The sequence below is a fragment of the Triticum dicoccoides genome, chromosome 7A, assembly GCF_002162155.2.
Source record: "Triticum dicoccoides isolate Atlit2015 ecotype Zavitan chromosome 7A, WEW_v2.0, whole genome shotgun sequence".
NCBI classification, from domain to species: domain Eukaryota; kingdom Viridiplantae; phylum Streptophyta; class Magnoliopsida; order Poales; family Poaceae; genus Triticum; species Triticum dicoccoides.
Genome location: NC_041392.1, coordinates 693,306,571 through 693,325,890, shown reverse-complemented (window position 1 = coordinate 693,325,890; position 19,320 = coordinate 693,306,571). Strand labels below are relative to the sequence as shown.

The 19,320-nt window shown below is 41.1% G+C and overlaps 1 protein-coding gene and 1 long non-coding RNA gene across 4 annotated transcripts; both read right to left on the bottom strand.

Moving 5' to 3' along the window:
* Window positions 1-1,754: 1,754 nt before the first annotated feature.
* LOC119329027 (MMS19 nucleotide excision repair protein homolog) lies at window positions 1,755-12,197 on the bottom strand. Of its 3 annotated transcripts, XM_037602013.1 has the most exons (21): window positions 11,897-12,195; window positions 11,442-11,504; window positions 11,293-11,347; window positions 10,732-10,829; window positions 9,357-9,515; window positions 9,207-9,266; window positions 8,189-8,377; window positions 8,023-8,076; window positions 7,737-7,823; window positions 6,929-7,631; window positions 6,137-6,510; window positions 5,976-6,049; window positions 5,619-5,721; window positions 4,687-5,489; window positions 3,716-3,791; window positions 3,516-3,627; window positions 3,174-3,250; window positions 3,009-3,089; window positions 2,607-2,686; window positions 2,288-2,397; window positions 1,755-2,200 (listed from the first exon to the last, which is right to left on the bottom strand). In XM_037602013.1, exons 1-20 carry the CDS (start codon window positions 11,972-11,974, stop codon window positions 2,379-2,381), a joined length of 3,345 nt encoding a protein of 1,114 aa, XP_037457910.1. In that variant the 5' UTR covers window positions 11,975-12,195; the 3' UTR covers window positions 1,755-2,200; window positions 2,288-2,378. The 3 variants fall into 3 exon arrangements, with proteins under 3 accessions (XP_037457910.1, XP_037457909.1, XP_037457908.1); XM_037602012.1 differs by lacking the exons at window positions 1,755-2,200; window positions 2,288-2,397 and having other exon boundaries at window positions 2,537-2,686; window positions 11,897-12,196; XM_037602011.1 differs by lacking the exons at window positions 1,755-2,200; window positions 2,288-2,397 and having other exon boundaries at window positions 2,537-2,686; window positions 5,976-6,510; window positions 11,897-12,197.
* A 3,999-nt stretch (window positions 12,198-16,196) lies between these two features.
* LOC119332232 lies at window positions 16,197-19,033 on the bottom strand. The gene is made up of 5 exons (XR_005160864.1): window positions 18,558-19,033; window positions 18,180-18,389; window positions 17,953-18,097; window positions 17,010-17,111; window positions 16,197-16,408 (listed from the first exon to the last, which is right to left on the bottom strand). It is a non-coding gene; the product is annotated as an uncharacterized LOC119332232 (long non-coding RNA).
* Window positions 19,034-19,320: the final 287 nt, after the last annotated feature.

The window sequence follows — 19,320 nt, the reverse complement described above, 5'->3', positions numbered from 1 at the left end:
AGGGGTGACCTATGTTTTCGCGAGTCGGGGGGTAATTTACCATGCCCTTGGGTCGGGGGCGTTTAAGGTGTTTGTTCGGGCCGCTTTTTCCGCACAAAACTGTAAACTGACGTTATTTTGTAATTCGGCGTGACATAAGTGGTGTGCTAAAGATGCTCTAAAATCAGCTTTCTTGGCTTCCCGTAAGTCCTCGGGAAAGTTTTCTGCGAGCAACTTTTATGAGTTCATGTAAACTTCTTTCCCTAATTTTTTATTTGATTTATTTTTTCATTAAACAAATTTTGTTATTCCTCTAGGGCCTGCTGGTCAGTGGTGGTGGCCGTCGGCAAGCGGCGTTGGGGCGGCACGAAAAGCGGCGGTGGCACAGCGTACTCCCGGCATGGTGGCAGCGACGGTAGCGGTGCATCGTGGCAGCGACGGCGTTTGGCATGTTGCTCGTGGAAGTTTCATCGCGGTTATCTTCCCTCCAAAAAGATATAAGAAGGTCATCCTTTCATTTCCATAAATCAGCGGGGAAAAATAAGTAGAGCGTTTTGATGCCCAGACTTATCTGCACTCGGTTAGAAAAAATCGTAAAAAAATCAAAACAAATTTAAAAAATTCCAAATGTTTTTGTGTGGTAGACAATTTAATACGTGAGATGCGCTACAAATTTCATGTCATTTGGACATCTGAGCAGCTCTCAGCAAAAAAGATAAATCGGATCAAAACAATACATAAACAGTAAACATTTTTACGGACCCCTAATTTGTCTTTTTTGCTGAGAGCTGCTCAAATGTCCAAATGACTTGAAATTTCAAGCAGGTCTCACGCATCAAATTGTCTATCACACAAAAAAAAGGAATTTTTTGAATTTTTCTAGTATTTGTTTTAATATTTTTTGTCAGCACAAATGCAGATGAACTTGGGTGCAGATATGGATTTTCGGAAAGAAATGACCTATTTTACTGGATCCTCTAAAGATAAAGCCAGTTTACAGGAACTGTTGGAGCTGCTCTAACGATGTACATATTGAGTGGGGTGAAGAGGTGCCATGACTTGAGCTTTTTTGGTCGGCAGCCTGCCTCACCCTAATGCTCTACAAGGCTCATACATGTGGGGCAGCCAAACACCATCTCAGTATCAGGAATTGCCCCTTTCAAACATACCTATGCTGCTGCCGATGGGCAAAGTCGGCATGACCATGTACGGGTGCATCTCGGCATTGGTCTTCTCCAGGTTCATCATCTACGACACGGAGAATCTGATCAAGAGGCACACCACCTACAACAATGTCCCAGCAGGACAGAGATCAGGTGACATGCACATTTGCATGTCACCGTGTACCTTGCGGCCGAAATTCAAATTAATATGTGCTGTGAAGATGCATGATTTTTTTCAGATTTTTCGTCATGTTTAAATTTGAATTTCGGCCGCAAGGCACACGGTGCATGTCACATGATCTCTGTCCGTCAGAGCAACCATCTCACTGTACCTATGGCATCATCATCTTGCCATTGTCACTGCTCTGAGTGTTTCAGACTCGCTAGGCAATTCTGCTTGTAGAGATGACAGTCAGGGTGCTGCCATGCCGAACGCTGATTCCAATCCTCAGTAAGGAATAAATGTGTCGATGTCCAGGGGATGGAACAGGTACGTCTGGGCTGAACAGTTTATAGTGGGAATTGTTGCAGGTTTGCAATGGAACAACTTATTGCATCGTAGATCATGAAACCTTCCTGATGATTTGACATAGTTAACTAAAACTCAGCAAGTTGGATTTAACACATCACATTTTAATCACGGAAGAAAGACTTTGAACATAATCATATATAGTTATATAGCTGAGCATACCTAGGGAACTCACGGCTTAGAAAAACTATTTGGGTATGTTGAACAACTTTACATGATAATCAGCACTCGGGCCATATCTGACTTGCATTCTCCCGACTTGAGAGACAAATGCAATGCATAGTGAGGAGAACCGGGGATACATTCACGAACTGGTCCTATAAATGTCCATTCATGATAAATACAAGGAAAAGGGGACGGAAGAGCGGTCAGCCAGATTGAACCCAATGCACTGACATACACCATCCAACTGTGGTTCGCCAAATTTCCTCCTAAGAACTCACCTCCCGCCAGAACTTACACAGTCCAAAAGCATTTCAAAGGCAGAATGAGCCGCATTGTCCTCTACCACCCTACGGGCTACCACAACCTGCATCGCGCCGACAATCAAGTAATCTGAAAAGTCTTAAGGGAATAATCAAGATGAAACAACCAACAAGATGGAAGAATGACATACCTATCACACATCTCAATGCTTATCAAGCTCTAACATGATCTGTTCAGTGACTAATTCCAAACTATGATGCAGTGGCGGGAGAAAGACTACCTTAAGCAAATGATGATTGCCTGCAGGAAAATAACGACTCATCAGGAAAGGTTGAGGCTCGTAAAGGATTTTTTTTATTTTTATTTTTTTGAGGGAAAGCCACCATGGTGACTTCATTCAAATGGAATAAAGTTGCATCGTTTGCCAATTGCCCAAATATTACATCAGGTGGTTCATGTTGCCACAGAATAGCACCAGAACTCTTAGAAATAGGATATAGTTTTCATACCATGTTTGTCGACATCGAACAGCCTCTTGGCGAACAGCCCTTTTCTTATCATCAAGAGCCTTGATTGCTGCTTGTAGGACCTGCAAGAATATACCATTCTGCAATGAGTTCTCTTTTATTCCTTCAGAAGGAAACATTTTCTTACTTGACAACAGTTGCGATATTAAGACACCCTAAGTTCCTAATAACAACAAGAAATTAGTCATAAGTTAGATATATACCATCTCAATTATCCATAATGTTCTAAAGTGTGCAGTTAAAACATGAGACCTAATTAGCTCCACCAATAAGGGGAGTGCTATCCATGATTAACAAAAAGCACAGTATAATAATAACTCAATGTCTTAAAGGTCGTATTGTGTGCACATTCTCAACAACCATCTGCATAAATAGAAAAATGACCTGTGATCGCATGCGATAAACTTTTGAGTGGGGAAAGCTAGACATGGCAACAAAACATTGCAAGGCAGTCTCCCGAACAACCTACAGGAGAAAGGAAAAAGGTTGTGAAAAATGCTGATCTTACAAGTGGAACAAGTGAACTGAATATGAAAAACTCGTAAGTACCATCATGTGAGGATAGGAAACAAGTTGTGCAAGTACACTGATAATGATGCGGATATTTTCCACAATGCATTCTTTGCCTGCATAAGACAAACAAGATTTAGCGCCCGAAGAAAGAAATAGCATCAGGAATTTAGTACTTCCTCTGTCCCAAAATAAGTGACATGGTTTTAGTTCAAATTGACAGAGGTAGAACGCAGCATACACCAGTCAAATTTACATAGTAAACAAAAGAAAATGAACTGAATGGATGCATCAATGCATGCACATCAAACACAATTTATTGAATTAATGGCTACTAAGTAGGAACTTATGGAAGTAATTGAGTAAAGTAAATGATATCACCTTTTTCATCCATCAGCATTCCAGATAAAACAAGCAACAAACTATACACTAGATCTTTATCCTGAATATCCACACTCAATTTGGCTAAGATATCAATCATCACGAGCAAAATCTGAAAAAACAATTAGTTAAGCAATTGGGCAATTAGTATGCTCTGATCCGACAAAGGTTGTGCATGCTTCAATCAATAAGTAATTAACCTGATGGGCTTCTGTTATAACTGCTGACACTGGAGCATTGGTAATAATATGTCCGAATGCTCGATATATCACCAATCTGCAGTAGGTGATATTTTTCAGTTGCTTCAAGGCATTTGACAAATAAAAAAATCACTAAAATCACAGGATCAGTTCATCAAATGAACTAAAACTGGCATCAGACCATCACTTAGCTATACAATATTTTTAATCAAAATACACTTTTCTCTAAAATATAAATCATGATGATAAAAATTAATGAGGAAAAGCACAATATGGAACTAAATTAGGGGCCAGTTCTTTTGGGCGGCTTAAAAATTAAGCTGCCTCTCCCCAGCTTAAAAAATAAGCCACCCTCAAAATTTGTTGATGCTTATTAGTAATCCCATAACAAGCTCAGAAGCCCCAATGAATGAGGGAGGCAGTTTATGGAAAAAGCTGGGGAGGAGGCGGCTTATTTTTTAAGCCGCCAAAAGAACTGGCCCTAAATAATGTGATGCAACCTAGTCCTGAGGTTACAAAATTGCAGTATTCAACTGATGTGGCAACTCAAATGTCTTTTTCCTCCAAGGCACACATAGTATAAAAAATTCTTTGACTTCTAAACTCGTGCCACGGTTCAGTTTGGCTTGCTATCATGAAAAAGTTACATTACCATCTTGATATCCGAAACGGTGTCATCACATTGCTTTCTTTTCGCTTACACGTATAATGTGAACAAAGGTATGCAAAGTCAGAGTACACAAATAAACTAAGCTGAACCCTTGGGAATTTCACAGAGGACGAATCAAAACTAAATGCACAAAAGTGTCCAAGCTAATTGATAGAACAGATATGTCCACATATAAACTAAGCTAAACCCTTGGGAGATGCTGCTGGTGCATAGGCAAAGTAACAGAAACATGGTATACAAATGTGTATGGTTCAAATCAATACAAGATATAATACAAAGTGATGAGAATGTTGATACCTACTTTGTTGTCAGCTCAGAGGTCTCCTTAAGTTTAGAGAGAAAAATTGGCATCAGTATTGAGAAAAAACGCTGCTTATACAAAAACTTTATTCTTGCATGGAACTTTTTATTTAGGCAGACTTCTGAATCACCCATCATCACATGGAATGCATCAGCTGCAGCTGTTGCTAGAGAAGCATCTGATGAGAGGCATTTAAGAAGAAACAATGAAATTTCCTTCACTTTCTCATCTCCTCTCATAAGCAATCCTTTGCCAATCCATGCCAAGCCACATAAGATATCAATCTTTGAACCTATGCTTCCAGGCAAGCTGTCTGAGAAGTTAGCATTATCCAAAGTGGCAGCAGGAGAGCAAGACATCTTCAAATTGCTGCTGGGTAATACAATTGAGAAACATCCCCCAAGAATAACATCAAGTATTTTATCCAGCTTAATCTCGTGTGAGAACTCTGAATTCTGTAGATATTTATTGAAAATAGAAGCTAATGCATGAGCAGCTGGTATATGCCCATTCAGTAGAAAGACCGAAAAGAGGTTAATCATCATCATCATTTCTGGTACAGGTGTTTGAGGCCAAAGACCAACTATGACTGATGAAAGCATACACACAAGAGCTGTATCTTGAACAGAGTGTGCAGGAACTAACTCGTCAACAGACAAAAGATGGCGTGTTAATGCTTTCACTGGGAGAGACAGCATCAATGATACTATACCGCATGCTTTCTGAACAATCAACGACTGTTGTTCCTCTGTGCAGACTCTGACTAATAACTTCATTCCCATCATTAGTGAGTCAAGAAGACCCTGAGAGAGAAAAGTGAGTGTTCCATGATTACACAGTACAGATTTATGCGTCACATGCCAAATATATACCTAAGAACCAGTAATTCAACTGCATTAGCAAAAAAAATAATCAGTTTGATGGAGCTTCACCTGTGATATGATTCGGTCCAGAGTAACCAAGTCCCCAATCTCATCCCAGAGACGCAGAGCAAAGCTCAAAGCAAGTTCATTGAGACCACCGGAAGTAAAGAACCTGCCATAATGGAGATGGTTACTCAGAGAGAAGATGATATTTGGCTAACATATATCCTGTCAAAAGGCTAGTACAGGGCACAGGTACCAAGCATGCCACCAGTAACATTTTTCAGCTATCGAATTGGTCAAGTATGTGCAACCTTTTTACAGTTAGGTTTGCACAAACTGAGAAAGATGTTTCAAGATTACAGACTAATCGTAACCCATGTTTGTTGATACAGCAATACATACTGGAATGCAAAGTTGGCATACCAAGGAAGGAGACGACTAGAGTAAAAATCAATCAGACAGGTTACATAGTCCGCACATTCTATACTTCCATTAACCTGCAGGATCAATAAAACATTAGTTTGGTTGCTTATAAAATGCAATTTGCAGGAAATAAGAAGACAACAGGGGGATTCGATACAGGCCTGAGAGATATTTGTGATGACAGTTTCTTCAAGTGATCTGGCAACCCTTAACATATAGTTCACACTAGCGGTGCCAACTTCAAAACATGCTTCAAGTCTTAGATTCAGAGGCATCGATGCATCACAAGATTCAGCCAAACGAATTATCTTGTCGACAACAATTCTATTGTAAACCATTTCTCTTTTAGAAGCATGTAATTCCACAGCAGATGAGCCAATGCTAGTCAATGTTTTCAATGATAATCTCCACAAATGTGCATTTTCATACTTGCTTGTAATTACTAAGGTAAGCATCAGCAAAATATTCTCATAAGCATTTTCCAGTAGAAGTGAACATTGTTCCGGGATAGTTGCAAGTATCAGCAAACCCTTCACTGCAAACAATTTATAAGAAACAACCATATTAGGATAGACAGATTGATCCTCAATGATTCTAAAGAAGCACTGAAATTCAACAAGAGAAAAATAAAAATTAAGAGTCCATCAATTAAATATTTGGAACTAAAATATGACCTTGATGAATAAGGTAGACCATATAGACTAGAATCTCCAGAAATGGCTAAAGAGTTATTGACAAATAATATGTAGACTGAAAGAGCACGGCTATGGACAGCATGTCTATTTGCAAACCAGATGCACGACCTTTTGTAATGAGGAGTTCTCTTAAGCAAAATCTACAAGCATGGATTAGGAAAGTTCAGATAGTTGTGAGTTTGTGACAGCGCCTAATAGGTGCATGTTGTCTTACAAAATGTGGTATTTAGCAAGTCATAATTAAAGACTTCAACATACCAGCAAACAAAACACATTCTTTTCTGACCGCTGACTGGGTAGGCTGAGAATCAATAGTCAACAATTTTCCGAAAAGATGGATGATTTGATCCAGCTTTTCCTCTAAGATAAGCCACCAGGACTCCTCTGCTGGGACGCCTTCTCGAGATGCCACAGCGACTTCTCGGCAGGATGAAAGCATTTGAACAGATAAATAGAGAGCTCCATAGTTAATAGAAGCAGGAGATGATCCATTGGCGATGCTCAGGTGTTGAGAATCAAAACCAGCTGAGTTTCCCAAAATATCCACCAAGCGTTTAAAATGTGCTTGAAAAACTCTAGTGCACAAATATGTAGATGACCCAGCAAGAATAGAAACGACACTTCCAAGGGCTTGCAGTGAACTACCGATGGAGTTCTCTTCAGTTGTTACAGAATGGATGTTATTCACAATATCCTCATCCAACAAGATCAAATTGATGAAAATATCTCTATCCGAAGAATGTATATATGTAACAGCAGTCTTCAAGCAATGTTCAGCTTCTGATATTATTTGATTCTTATTATTCTCTGCATCTTTAGGTGACCCTGATGATAAAAGTTGATCTGAAGAAAGGCTAAAAAGTACTTCTTTCAACTTAAACCAAATAGCTGATGCGTGTGTAACCATTCTATCAGCTCCATAGCAGTGAATGCAATTGTCCAAATATTTCAAGGAATCAAGCTGTACAAAATACTAACATGTGAATTTTTAGCAGAAAATCAAAGAGGTTATTCACTTTGTTAGATTGATGAACTTGAAACATTAAGATAAGTTAAAACTGCTGACCTTTGCTAATGGAAGATCGGAAGAAAGTTTATCTAGAAGCAATGGGATGGCAAAGGGCTCGAAATATGGACTTGCACAAAAGGCATGCTGCAAATATTTAAACAGGTTGTTAACCACACAAGTAAAATAATAGAAACATGTTTTCATTTAGAAGTATGATAAGGTGATATAACACACAACTCCATAGTCGCATTTGACAAATAATTATAGCGCCGAGCCATATGTTCAGTTCAAAAAATTGAATGGTCTTTGAAATAATCTATCAGGTAAAATACTAAGGTCATACCATCAATGCCCTAGAAAGTTCGTCTCTTGTAACACCTAAATTATCACCGGCTCCCTGCACATATACATGATACCATATTGGAGAAAGGAACGTCAAGAACTAATTAAGTTGCAGAATGACATACACACGAAAATGTTTTGGAAGCCACGATAGTTCATCAACATACATGTGTGAAGTAAACAGGAAAATATTTGCTCAGAATCTCAAAAAGGTCACTTGCAAATTGGTCTGCGATACCAGATGGGTCTGGGAACAGCTTCATGACAACTTCCACCACATGAAAAGAAAGCTTCAAGCACTCTGGGTCTTTTTCTTCATCGATTGATTGACAGATCCAGTATAGCAATTCATCATCCTGGGCATACAGATTAAACTTGTGTTGGTAATGAACACATGATTGAATAAATCCAGGAGAGGTGTAAATAACCAAACAAAATAATATATAAAACCAGCCTCCATGACAGAGGTTGGAAATGAAGATTCATCCATTCTAGAATACTTGTACACCACCAAACTACCCATATCAAGTATCAACTCTACCTCTATGCTTGATTTATTACCTTGTTTTTCTTCCAATAATATTGGAAGGTTGTCACACTTTACCTCAAGCATGATAACATCAATACGCAAGATTTGGTCAACAGTACAGAGCATTACATAATGCAACAGATACCATATGCTTGCCAGATAAGGAAATGCAAACACATCAAGAAATAATCACGACGATACAAAAAATCACTCCCTCCATTTCACTATAATTATCCAGTGTGCAAACCTGGGAGGCACCAATTTAAGTACTATTTGATACTCCCTTCGTTCCAAATTACTCGTCGCAGAAATGGATGTATCTAGAACTAAAATTCATCTAGATACATCCATACCTGCAACAAGTAATTCGGAACGGAGGGAGTAGAATTGAACAATGTTTAACCCAGTTGGATAGACATACTACTACTCTATGTAATGGGAATGGGTATGGTCTTATTACAATGAATATTACTTAACTTTCGGCGCCTCCTAGATAGACACGCCGAACATACACAGTTAACTAGAGTTGGTAACATGTTAGAAGTTAGAACATGCAAGGGGTATGGTTAACATGTAGGATTAACTTAATGATAACTACTAATACAGTTTTGAGATGATGGTGTGATCCATAGTTGTCCAGAGAGTAAGTATCATACCATTGTCTTGACAGCTTCTGGGTAGTGATCAAGTATCCAGCTAAAAATTTCAAAGCACATCTAGAAAGAAAAGAGTGATGAAAAATCGATCAATAGATAGATTAAATCTAACTTTATTTAAGCATATTTGTGCTGAAGATTCAAATCAACCTTGCGGTCAGCAGCTGCAAGTGACTGTACTTGAACATCAGCTATGAAAGCCTCAACTAGTCTTTTGACATCAGCAACCATAATAGTGCCAACAGATGATTTTCTGTGCAATAGAGGCAAGCATCCAACAAGAGCTCCCCGCAGTGCTTGCCAATCCGACTGAAGCCAAAAACGAAGTTCACGAGTAATGAGAGAAGGGTGGCCAATTTGTCACCATAGGGTAAAGATCACCAAAGCAATAGCATGGCACTAAACAAACGTTGCAGTTTACTAGGAGCTATGGGTCTTCTGAAGAACAATTTGCTTCACTGGATATTTTCTTGAGACAAAAACTTCGTAATAGAGAACTAAAAGGCTATACCAACATTATAATGTTATAGTGTCAAAAATGGTCTTGCATTTTGGGACGGAGTACATCTCTGTAGGGAGTGAGAATTCTTTGCAAAGTATTACTGGAGTCAAATTTAGGGGTAGTCTAACTTAATATGAATTGATGACTATATGTAACCTAGGACCGGACTCATTGCTAACTTTCTTCTTTAATTAAATATAAAGCCCAGGTGAACTGCTTATATGCCACCTAAGTCATCGCTTATTTGGAGATATCAAATTGAAGAAGTTGCAACAATATCCCACTGGCCTGCTAGGTAAAATGATGACATATTGGGGTTGCAATCCGTTGGGATACGGTTGGAGCCAAAAAATTGGCTAGCCAGTTGGCAAGACAAATCGGTAGCCAATTTTTGGGCTTGTCCAAACATTGGCAAGCCAAACTTTGGAATTATACCAAGCAGCCCAAGTCTTTCTTATGTCAAATCAAGTTACTGACAATATTTGATCTTAACTGGATAGAACGGCCAAATTCACTCTTGTGCGCAACGTTTCGAACAATTGTTTTTCACAAAAATTGAACAGCTTGGATACATGTAAGCCATACAAAAATAAAACTTAGAAATCTGAAACCTAATACCTACCCATATTCAGTCATTTGTATTCCACAACAGGGAGCTTAGTATTGCTAAAAATTCAACCTTGGAATCAAAGATGTGGCTGCCATAAACATGTAATCATTAGTTTCTAGAGTGTCATGGCAAAGACAGAGTATACTGGCCTATTTAATCTGCGCAAAGAAGGCTGTGGTGTAAGAACTTTAATAAGTCAACATTACTACAGCCATTAGCTTCCCCAGATTGATGACCTTATTCCCAAGGGTTTTTATCTCACTCTATGTTACAATTACAATAAGGACACAAGACCAGAAGGTAAGATTTGCTATTTAGTTCAGGTGTAAATGGGAACTCATAAGACTAGTGTTTGAGAAACTGTGTATGCACTTCAAAAGTCAAATAACCATGATGCACAAAGTCAAACTTACCAATCTTGATATAAAGAAGTCTGACAATGTTGTGATGGCATTGACATCTAACCATTTAAATGAAATGTGAGACATGATTTGCCCCAGAAGCAGTATTCCTGCAAAACAAACAGAAGCATATCCTTAACAAACTGCAGGGAACTATGCATGTACCAGCAAAAGATTATGACGCTGAACTTAAATCTATTATGCAGAAATGACTTTGCAGAACAGAAAATGAAAAACAATGGTTGCAAAAGGTTTTTCTTTATCAACAATGTAACCATCCAAGAACCAATAAAGTGTTGTGCTAGCTACCGATGTGCGGACGTACGTGGATGTGTCTCTCTATTGCACAGTACGACTTTACATTTTTCAGTAGAAGAAATCCACAATAATCTTCACTGAAGAAAGAGAGCTTGACTTATGGATTTTTTCGAACTGTGCTAACAGTGAAGAGCAACTATCACCTGTATAGCCTTAAAACTTGGCATAGACCGTAACTTTACTTGCATTATCAAATTTGCAAATTTTCTAACAATGCATGGGAGGAAAAGATATGCAATGAGGGGTAAAAGAAACCTCTTGCTCTAACAATATGGTCTGTTGTCGTCAAATACATGTCCATCTTAGACACCTGAAACGATACCACCAACAAGATCTATAAAGAACTACCCTCCTTAGCCAAATCATGGAGCAAAGTGTATGATCTCCGAGAAACCAGGACATACCAAATCGAAGAGCGTCAGCTTGTCCTTGTTGACCAAGGCTGCAAGAGCATCCACGCCCGCAGACTGTTGCACACCACATAACAACAGCATTAGCGTCCACAAGAAACTAAAATAACAAAGGAGAGCGTGTATCATCAAGCATACTAAGCTACGCAATGACAACATTTGCTCCATGTATTAAGCAAATAGCAGTTTGTACCAAATTGTGTTAGAAATACAGAAGCCTCTGCAACACTGGAGCTTGTGTCAGTGAAGCTTATAGGTGCTGCCCGTTAGCTAAATTCTTATGAGAAAATCGCACAATAATTACATATGAAGTGAATGAGACTCCGTCAATTGTTAAGCGGGTGTATATTCCAAGCGAACCATGCGAGCCAAAAACAGAATTTATGAAGCAAAAGGCACCGAAGGCCTCAACAGTAATAGGGGATGGGGATGGGGAGGGGAGACCGTACGTGCTGGGCGGGGGAGCGGGAGACGTCAACGAAGGCCTCAACGTGGGGGACCCACTCGCCGGCAGGGACCTTCGCCATTGCCGCCACAAGGTACGAGCCGTGGCCTTGAAACCTCGCTTCCGCTTCCAGGGTTTAGGGTTTTGCTAGTGAAGGAGACGGGGCGACGGAGGAGGCGTACGGGGAGGCGGATGCAGCAGGCCCGCAGCGGCGGCGGGTGGAGACGGCCGGCGGCGGTGGCGGTGGCGGTGGCGGTGGCGGCGGCGGTAACCTAGCGTGCGTGGAGACACTCCTCCGCCAGGCTGCGTGCGTGCTTTTGGCCTCTCTTTTTTTTGTAAGGAGGCGTGCGTGCTTTCGGCTGAATTTGGTCACGGGGTGAGGCTCAGACAGTCAGACCTGGCCAGATGGGCCGGCCCGGCCTGGCCTAAACGGGCCAGGGACGGCAGAGCCCGCCCAGGCACGCCTAATAATATGCGGGTCGTGCTGGGCAGGCCCTCCGGCACGTTTAGCCCACTAGGCCCCCTGATTTTGGGATGTTTTGGGCCTATCTGGGCTTCATAGGGCTAATATATAAATAAAATCTAGTTCCTCAAAAAATTCTAAAAAATAAAAAGAGTAATCGGGTTGTGTCGTGCTGCCCGGCCTCGCGGGCCACGTGTCAGGCCAGGACCACCATGGGCCGGGCACACAGGCTATCCGGACAGCATGCTAAGACCAGCCCATTTGGCCACGTTTGGTCAGACTCGGCATACAACCCGATACGCGAAGCACGAAGCCCAAACCCATATAGCCCGAACCTGAAAGACCTGAGCACTTTCTTGGGTGTCAAATCCAAAAACCTTTGAATTTAAACATACCTCAAACTTATGGAAAATCCTATCTGCCACATTTTGCGGCAAATTGTCAACCTACCGCACACCCTATCGGTCGAATAGGCCGGACCAGCTGTGTGTGTGACAGCATCGGTTTTGTGAACCTTCTGGTTGGTTCTTGGTTTGGGAACTTTGTAGAAGGTTCCTAAACCGGTTTCTTTTTTTCTGTTATTTCATTGTTGTTTTCGTTTTTATTTTTCCTTTTCTTTTTCATTTTTTCCTTTTCTTTTTCTTTTTTTCCTTTTCTTTTCCGTTTTATTTTTCTCGTTAATACTTTTTTTGTTTCTTTTTTTTGCCTTTTACAAGTTTACTTTTATTCTTTATTCTTGTTTCAAGTTTAATTTTTTTTTAAGATTTCATGTTTCAAAAATTGTTGGGAAACTTAAAAAAATGTTCGTGCTTTTAAAAACAGTCAATATTTCAAAAAATATTAAGCAGACATTCAAAGAAGTTTTTCTTTTTTTTCTTTGACAAGAGCGTAGCTGGCAGGACATTGATACTGCTTTCGATGCATGCCGTCTTTTTCATGCATACGTTGCTGGTCCTTCCGTACCTTCGATGTATTTTTTGTCTTCCCGTACACGCCCAAGAAGCCTAGCAGATTTACGCAAAGATTATTCGCCACGTACATCACGTTGATTGTAGAGCGGACCTCTTCCATTTCAAAGACTATATTGTCTGTCAGGATCCTTTTCAAAGATTACTTTTAAATCCTTGACCATATCAAATATATCATCACCAGTACGGTGGCGAGGCTTCTTCCGATGATCCGCCTCACCTTTGAAATGCTTGTCTTTCTTTCTTAAGAGATGCTTGATCAGAAAAAATCAACGATGTCCCAGGTACACATTCTTCTTACATTTATCTAAATATATATATACTTTTGGTGTCATCTAAACAGTGTGTGCATGCATGGTATCCCTTGTTCGTCTATCCTGAAAGGTTACTAAGAGCAGGTCAACATTGATGGTTACAAACAGCAACGCTCGTAGGTCAAATTCATGTTGTTTGTGCCCATCCCACGCACGTACACCATTTTTGTCCTACGGCTATAAAAGGTCTTCAACTAATGGCCTTAGTTACACATCAATATCGTTGCCGGATTGTTTGGAGCCTTGGATGAGCACTGGCATCATAATGAACTTCCGCTTCATGCACAACTAAGGAGGAAGGTTATAGATACATAGAGTTATAAGCCAAGTGCTATGATTGTTGCTCTGCTCCCCAAAAGGATTAATGATATCTGCATTTAAACCAAACCATACGTTCCTTGTGTCATCTGTAAAGTCTTGATTGTTCTCCACTGCGACCCATCAGCGGGTACTCTCAATTTCCTGTCTTTCTTACGGTCTTCTTTGTGCCATTGCATCAACTTGGCATGCTCTTTGTTTTGGAACAAACGTTTCAACCATGGTATTATATGAGCATACCACATCACCTTGGCAGGAATCCTCTTCCTGGGACACTCGCCCTCAATATCACCAGGGTCATCGCGGCTGATATTATAGCGCAATGCACCGCATACCAGGCATGCATTCAAATTCCCGTACTCCTCACCGCGGCAGAGGAGGCAGTCATTAGGACACGCATGTATTTTCTGCACCTCTAATCCTAGAGGGCAGACAACCTTCTTTGCTTCGTACGTGCTGTCGGGCAATTCGTTATCCTTTGGAAGCATCTTCTTTAACATTTCCAGCAACTTTTCAAATCCCTTGTCAGATACACCATTCTCTGTCTTCCATTGCAGCAATTCTAGTGTGATACCCAACTTTTTCTTGTTATCTTCGTAATTTGGGTACAACAATTTCTTGTGATCCTCTAACATGCGCCGCAACTTTGATTTCTCATTTTCACTTGCGCAGTTTCTCTTTGCATCAGCAATGGCCCGACCAAGATCATCAGCGGGCTTATCTGATGCCTCTTCTTCAGCTTCTCCCTCCATTGTAGTACCATCGTATTCAGGGAACCCAGGATAGCTGTCATCCTCCTCCTCTTATTCATTCTCTTCCATTAGAACCCCTCTTTCTCCATGCTTGGTCCAACAGTTATAGCCGGACATGAAACCAGACGTAAACAGGTGGACGTGAATGACTCTTGAGCTAGAGTAATTCTTATCATTCTTATAGGCAGCACATGGACAACACATAAAACCACCCCACTTGTTTGCCTCAGCCGCAAGCAGAAAAGTATGCACGCCATCAATGAACTGGGGAGAGCGTCGGTCATCGTACATCCATTGCCGGCTCATCTTCATTACACAACACCGGAAAGACCAAATTAATACAAGTTCATATATAAAGTTCATACACGCTTATTCTCATAAAACAACATACAACTATCCAGCTAAAGCATTTAAATGCAACAACAAATGCGATCAAGATCGCAACTAATGTAACAATTGATCCAACATCGTAGTGATACCAAGCCTCTTTATTAAAGGCATATTTTCTAATCTTTCTAATCTTCAAGCACATTGCATCCATCTTGATCTTGTGATCATCGACGACATCGGCAACATACAACTCCAATTTCTTCTTCTGTTTTTCAATTCTTTTCAATTTTTCTTTCAAATACTCGTTTTATTTTTCAACAAAATTTAACTTCTTGACAAGAGGGTTGGTTGCAATTTCTAGTTCACATACCTCCTAGATAAAAATATTTATGTCAACTTGATGGGCATAATTGTCATAAACACGAAATGCAACAAATAGTTATAAAAGAGAATATACCACATCTGAATCATAAACCGAACGAGGGTCAACGGCGACGGATATCAAGACCATGACACTATGTATAACAAACTATCATACAAGTAAGAAAATTATACAAGTAACTATCTAAATCATACAAAATAAGATGGACTCACCAAGGTGGTGCCAGAGACAGGACGTTGCGGGTGATCGACGGTGCTTAGGACGGGGATGGGAAGGCACTAACACTACAAGAAATATGTCAACTTGCAACCATCACTATTAGTCGCTGAATGGTCATGGGTTTTCATTTGCGACCAAAAACAGATGGTCAAAAGCTGGCCGCCATAAATTGAAATTAACGACCTTATTTGTGATATGTAAAAGGTCATTGGTTCCACGACCAAATTTTTGGTCTCTGGTAGCCTCCCCAGGCCACTTAGGATCCAGCGTGGCAAGCTGACGTGGATAAGAATCAGCCCAATCCAATTCAATGTTTTACATGGGTCAAGCCCAACAATTCAACATATTTGTATTTTTTCTGTCAATTTTTGGTTGGATTCATGGGCCAAGCCCAATATTGCAGCCTTTTTATTGTTGGGCCATGGCCTTCTTTCCACCAATTGATTTTCTATTTTTCAATCATTTTATTTTAGAGCTGGTCCCACTAGTCAGATGGGTCCCACATGTCAAAAATTTCAAAATTTCTCAGATTATATTCATAAGTGGGACATAAATTGGTACCGCTGGTCAAGTTTCCATTTCACATCTTTTCAACATACATAATCACTATTTCAAATAGGACGGGACAAATATAATTCATCAAATAACACTACATTAGTCTTTTACAATCTGTTACAATATTACAATTTACAGTCTACTATAGAACCAAAAAACTCTTTGCTAAGTAGGGCTTCACGGTTTCACACTCAAAAAAATTAGGCCTGGAGCTCCTGTAAAAGAGTGAACAACTTCAATATTGGTGTACTACTGCTGAGGCCAGAACCAAACAACTTCGATATTACAATAGAAAGAAGTCTTAGGTTTATCAAGCACAGCAAAACAACAGTGTGACTGAAAACAAAAGAGGTCTCAGGTTTAGACTGAAAAGGAAGAGCTAGTTATGCATGATGTCCCAAGTTTAAAGAAAAGATCAAGACCACAATTTTAACAAGAGATATATAGTCAGTCCAATTGAACAAAGGGTGGACAGTAGCATTATGAGTGTTTAAGTGGAGATGTAGTAGACAATCAAATGAATATATTATGGAGATGATGAATAAAATTAGGCAATCATCGATGGAGAGCGTCTAATGCTCCAAATCAAACAAACGGATATGTTTAGCCAACCAAGAAGGAAACACTAACAAATCAATGGCAATTTGAGGTGGTGAGCTAGATGAGGTACAAACTGAGATGACATTCAATCATCCGGTAGCAAAACCAGCTTACTAGCTAGCTAGTAGTAGTACACTAGAATGTGACCATCCAACATGCACACACGCATCATGCAGGAACATATATGAACATTTTCTATAAGGGGGGCATCAAGACCTTGTTTTGGAAGGACTAAAGAGCACTTGAACGAGTTCTGGTCATCAGGTGCTTCTTCACCATCAGGCACATTTGTTGTTGCTGCTCATCCTCCTACTCCATCTACGTGGACAAGAGCAAGTTAGTTGTTTGCATGGCATTCACTTAATAAAATTGCATGTATATGCATCTACATTACTTCTTCAGTACAATATAGTACAGAGGATGGATGGGTTTCAGTTTAAATGTTTGCTTGCACGTGTACTACTCATATACTTAGGCACATGGAAAATTAACTACAAGCAGGAACACGATGAGACAGAACAAGCTAGTAAGACACTAGCAGTAGAGCAACCATAACATGAAGCAAACAGAGGAATCACAAGGTAATTCTACTAATTTCATTGAAACAATAGTGGCAATTTTAGGCAGTGTGCTAGATGAGGTACAAACTGAATACTAGACAGATTAAAGCAGGTTGAATGTTGAGCGGCACATATAATATGATGGTAAGAAAATGATGGCATCAAACAAATTGACAACAAGAATTTCTCATCTTGGGCATGAAGAGCTCTGTATAATTGAACCATTCAAAACTATACACTGCACAACAAGCACTATATGGAATACTAGTAAACATTTAATTTGCTTCTGTTTGATTGATTGACAGCCATTGTTAACAAGTCAAATTAAATCACAACAGAATATGCAGTGAGGACAAACCATCAGAACTAACTAACAAAATATTGTTGAGAACAAGTGAGATTTCTTGACAATAAGAAGCTACACAAGATAGTAATATTTCTCAGGTGTGGAAGGAAGTTGTAGGAACCAACAATACATGTTTCCCTCGAAACAATGTATACAGATTCAAACGAGAAAAGCATCAGGAGGTTGATCTGCTCTACTCTGCTGCCACCACACCACACTACACATGAATGCATCTGTCTAGAAAAACAGGAACCTTGAGGTTGTCAAACACCAAACCTCCTCCTCCTGGATCCATCCATCCATCCAGGAGAGGGCCCTTACGTAGCAGCAGCATGATCCATCCATCCAGGAGAGGGTCCTCATGTAGCACCAGCAACATGAAGACCGACCAACAGAGCCTGCAATGCAAACAGAGAGGCGTGAGGAAAGTGAATCCAATCAAATAAGATCAAGCAGAGGAGGGGAGGGGAGTGGGCGCACCTTGGCCTGGAGTTGCTGCTGCGTGGGTTAGATCCAAGAGGAGAGGAGTGGCTGAGCGTCGTGCTGCATGAAGTCCAAGTCGAGCTGCTGCACCTTGACCTTGAGGAAAACAAACTTCATCTCATCTCAGGGAAGAAGAAGAAAAATCCATGGTTGCTGCTCCATGGCCTTGAGTTGTTGCGGCTGCAGCAGATCGAGGAAGAAGAAGACCTGCGAGAGGGAGGGAGGGAACCGCATCACCATGAGGAAGAAGAAGAAGACTAGAGCAGCATCCAAATCGGATGCATCCATGGGGCATCCAAATCAGATCCAACCATGGGCATCCAAATCGAGTCAGAGAGAGAGATAGGAGGTAGAGGAGGGGAGGATGATGCGTACCTTGCCCAGCTGGACCACGACGTGCGCGAGGAAGTCTGGCGGCCGGAGAGGGGGCCGATGGAGCGGGGAGGATAGGTCGGGTCCAGCAGCAGCCGTTGGGGAAGCGACAAGTCAGGGACGCGGCTGTCCCAGCACGGTGCCGGGCGGAGGAGCACCATCCAGGGGGCTGAGCTGCATGTGAGGCGCGGTAGATGTCAGGGGAGGAGCCTCCAGAGTCACCGGAGCCGTGCCGGCAATGGAGGCGGCGCCGCCCTCGAAACCCTAGAGCCACGAGGAGGGCTGCGGGTGAGCTGCTGCGGGAGGACGAAGGGAAGTGGGTGGCCCGGGCTAGGGGAGGTGCTTGCAGGCAACGGCGGAGGGGCTTGCAGGCGACAGCGGAGGGGCTTGCAGGCGAGGTGCGAGAGGCGGTGACATCGATCTGGATCAAGGTGCGAGAAGTGGATCGGAGGGAGCGAGAGGGTTGGGGGTGGCGGCCGTGGGACGAGAGGAGGAGTGCGGGCTGTGTTAGGTCTAGGTGGGTGAGATGGTGAGGGGTCAGGGCTGCCGTGGGATCCCGGACCATCCAACGGTGGCTGATGCATGATCCGCGTGAAATGACAATGAACCAATCAGAACGTTGTACGTATTTTGATGACTTTATAACCATTTAAATTGGCCGTGGTGGATTAAATAATATGCTAAAATATATCGGTTATTTTGTAACATGATAGAATTAGAAAAAAAAGTGCAATATAAAATCTTCGCATCGTGTCACAAATGAGAC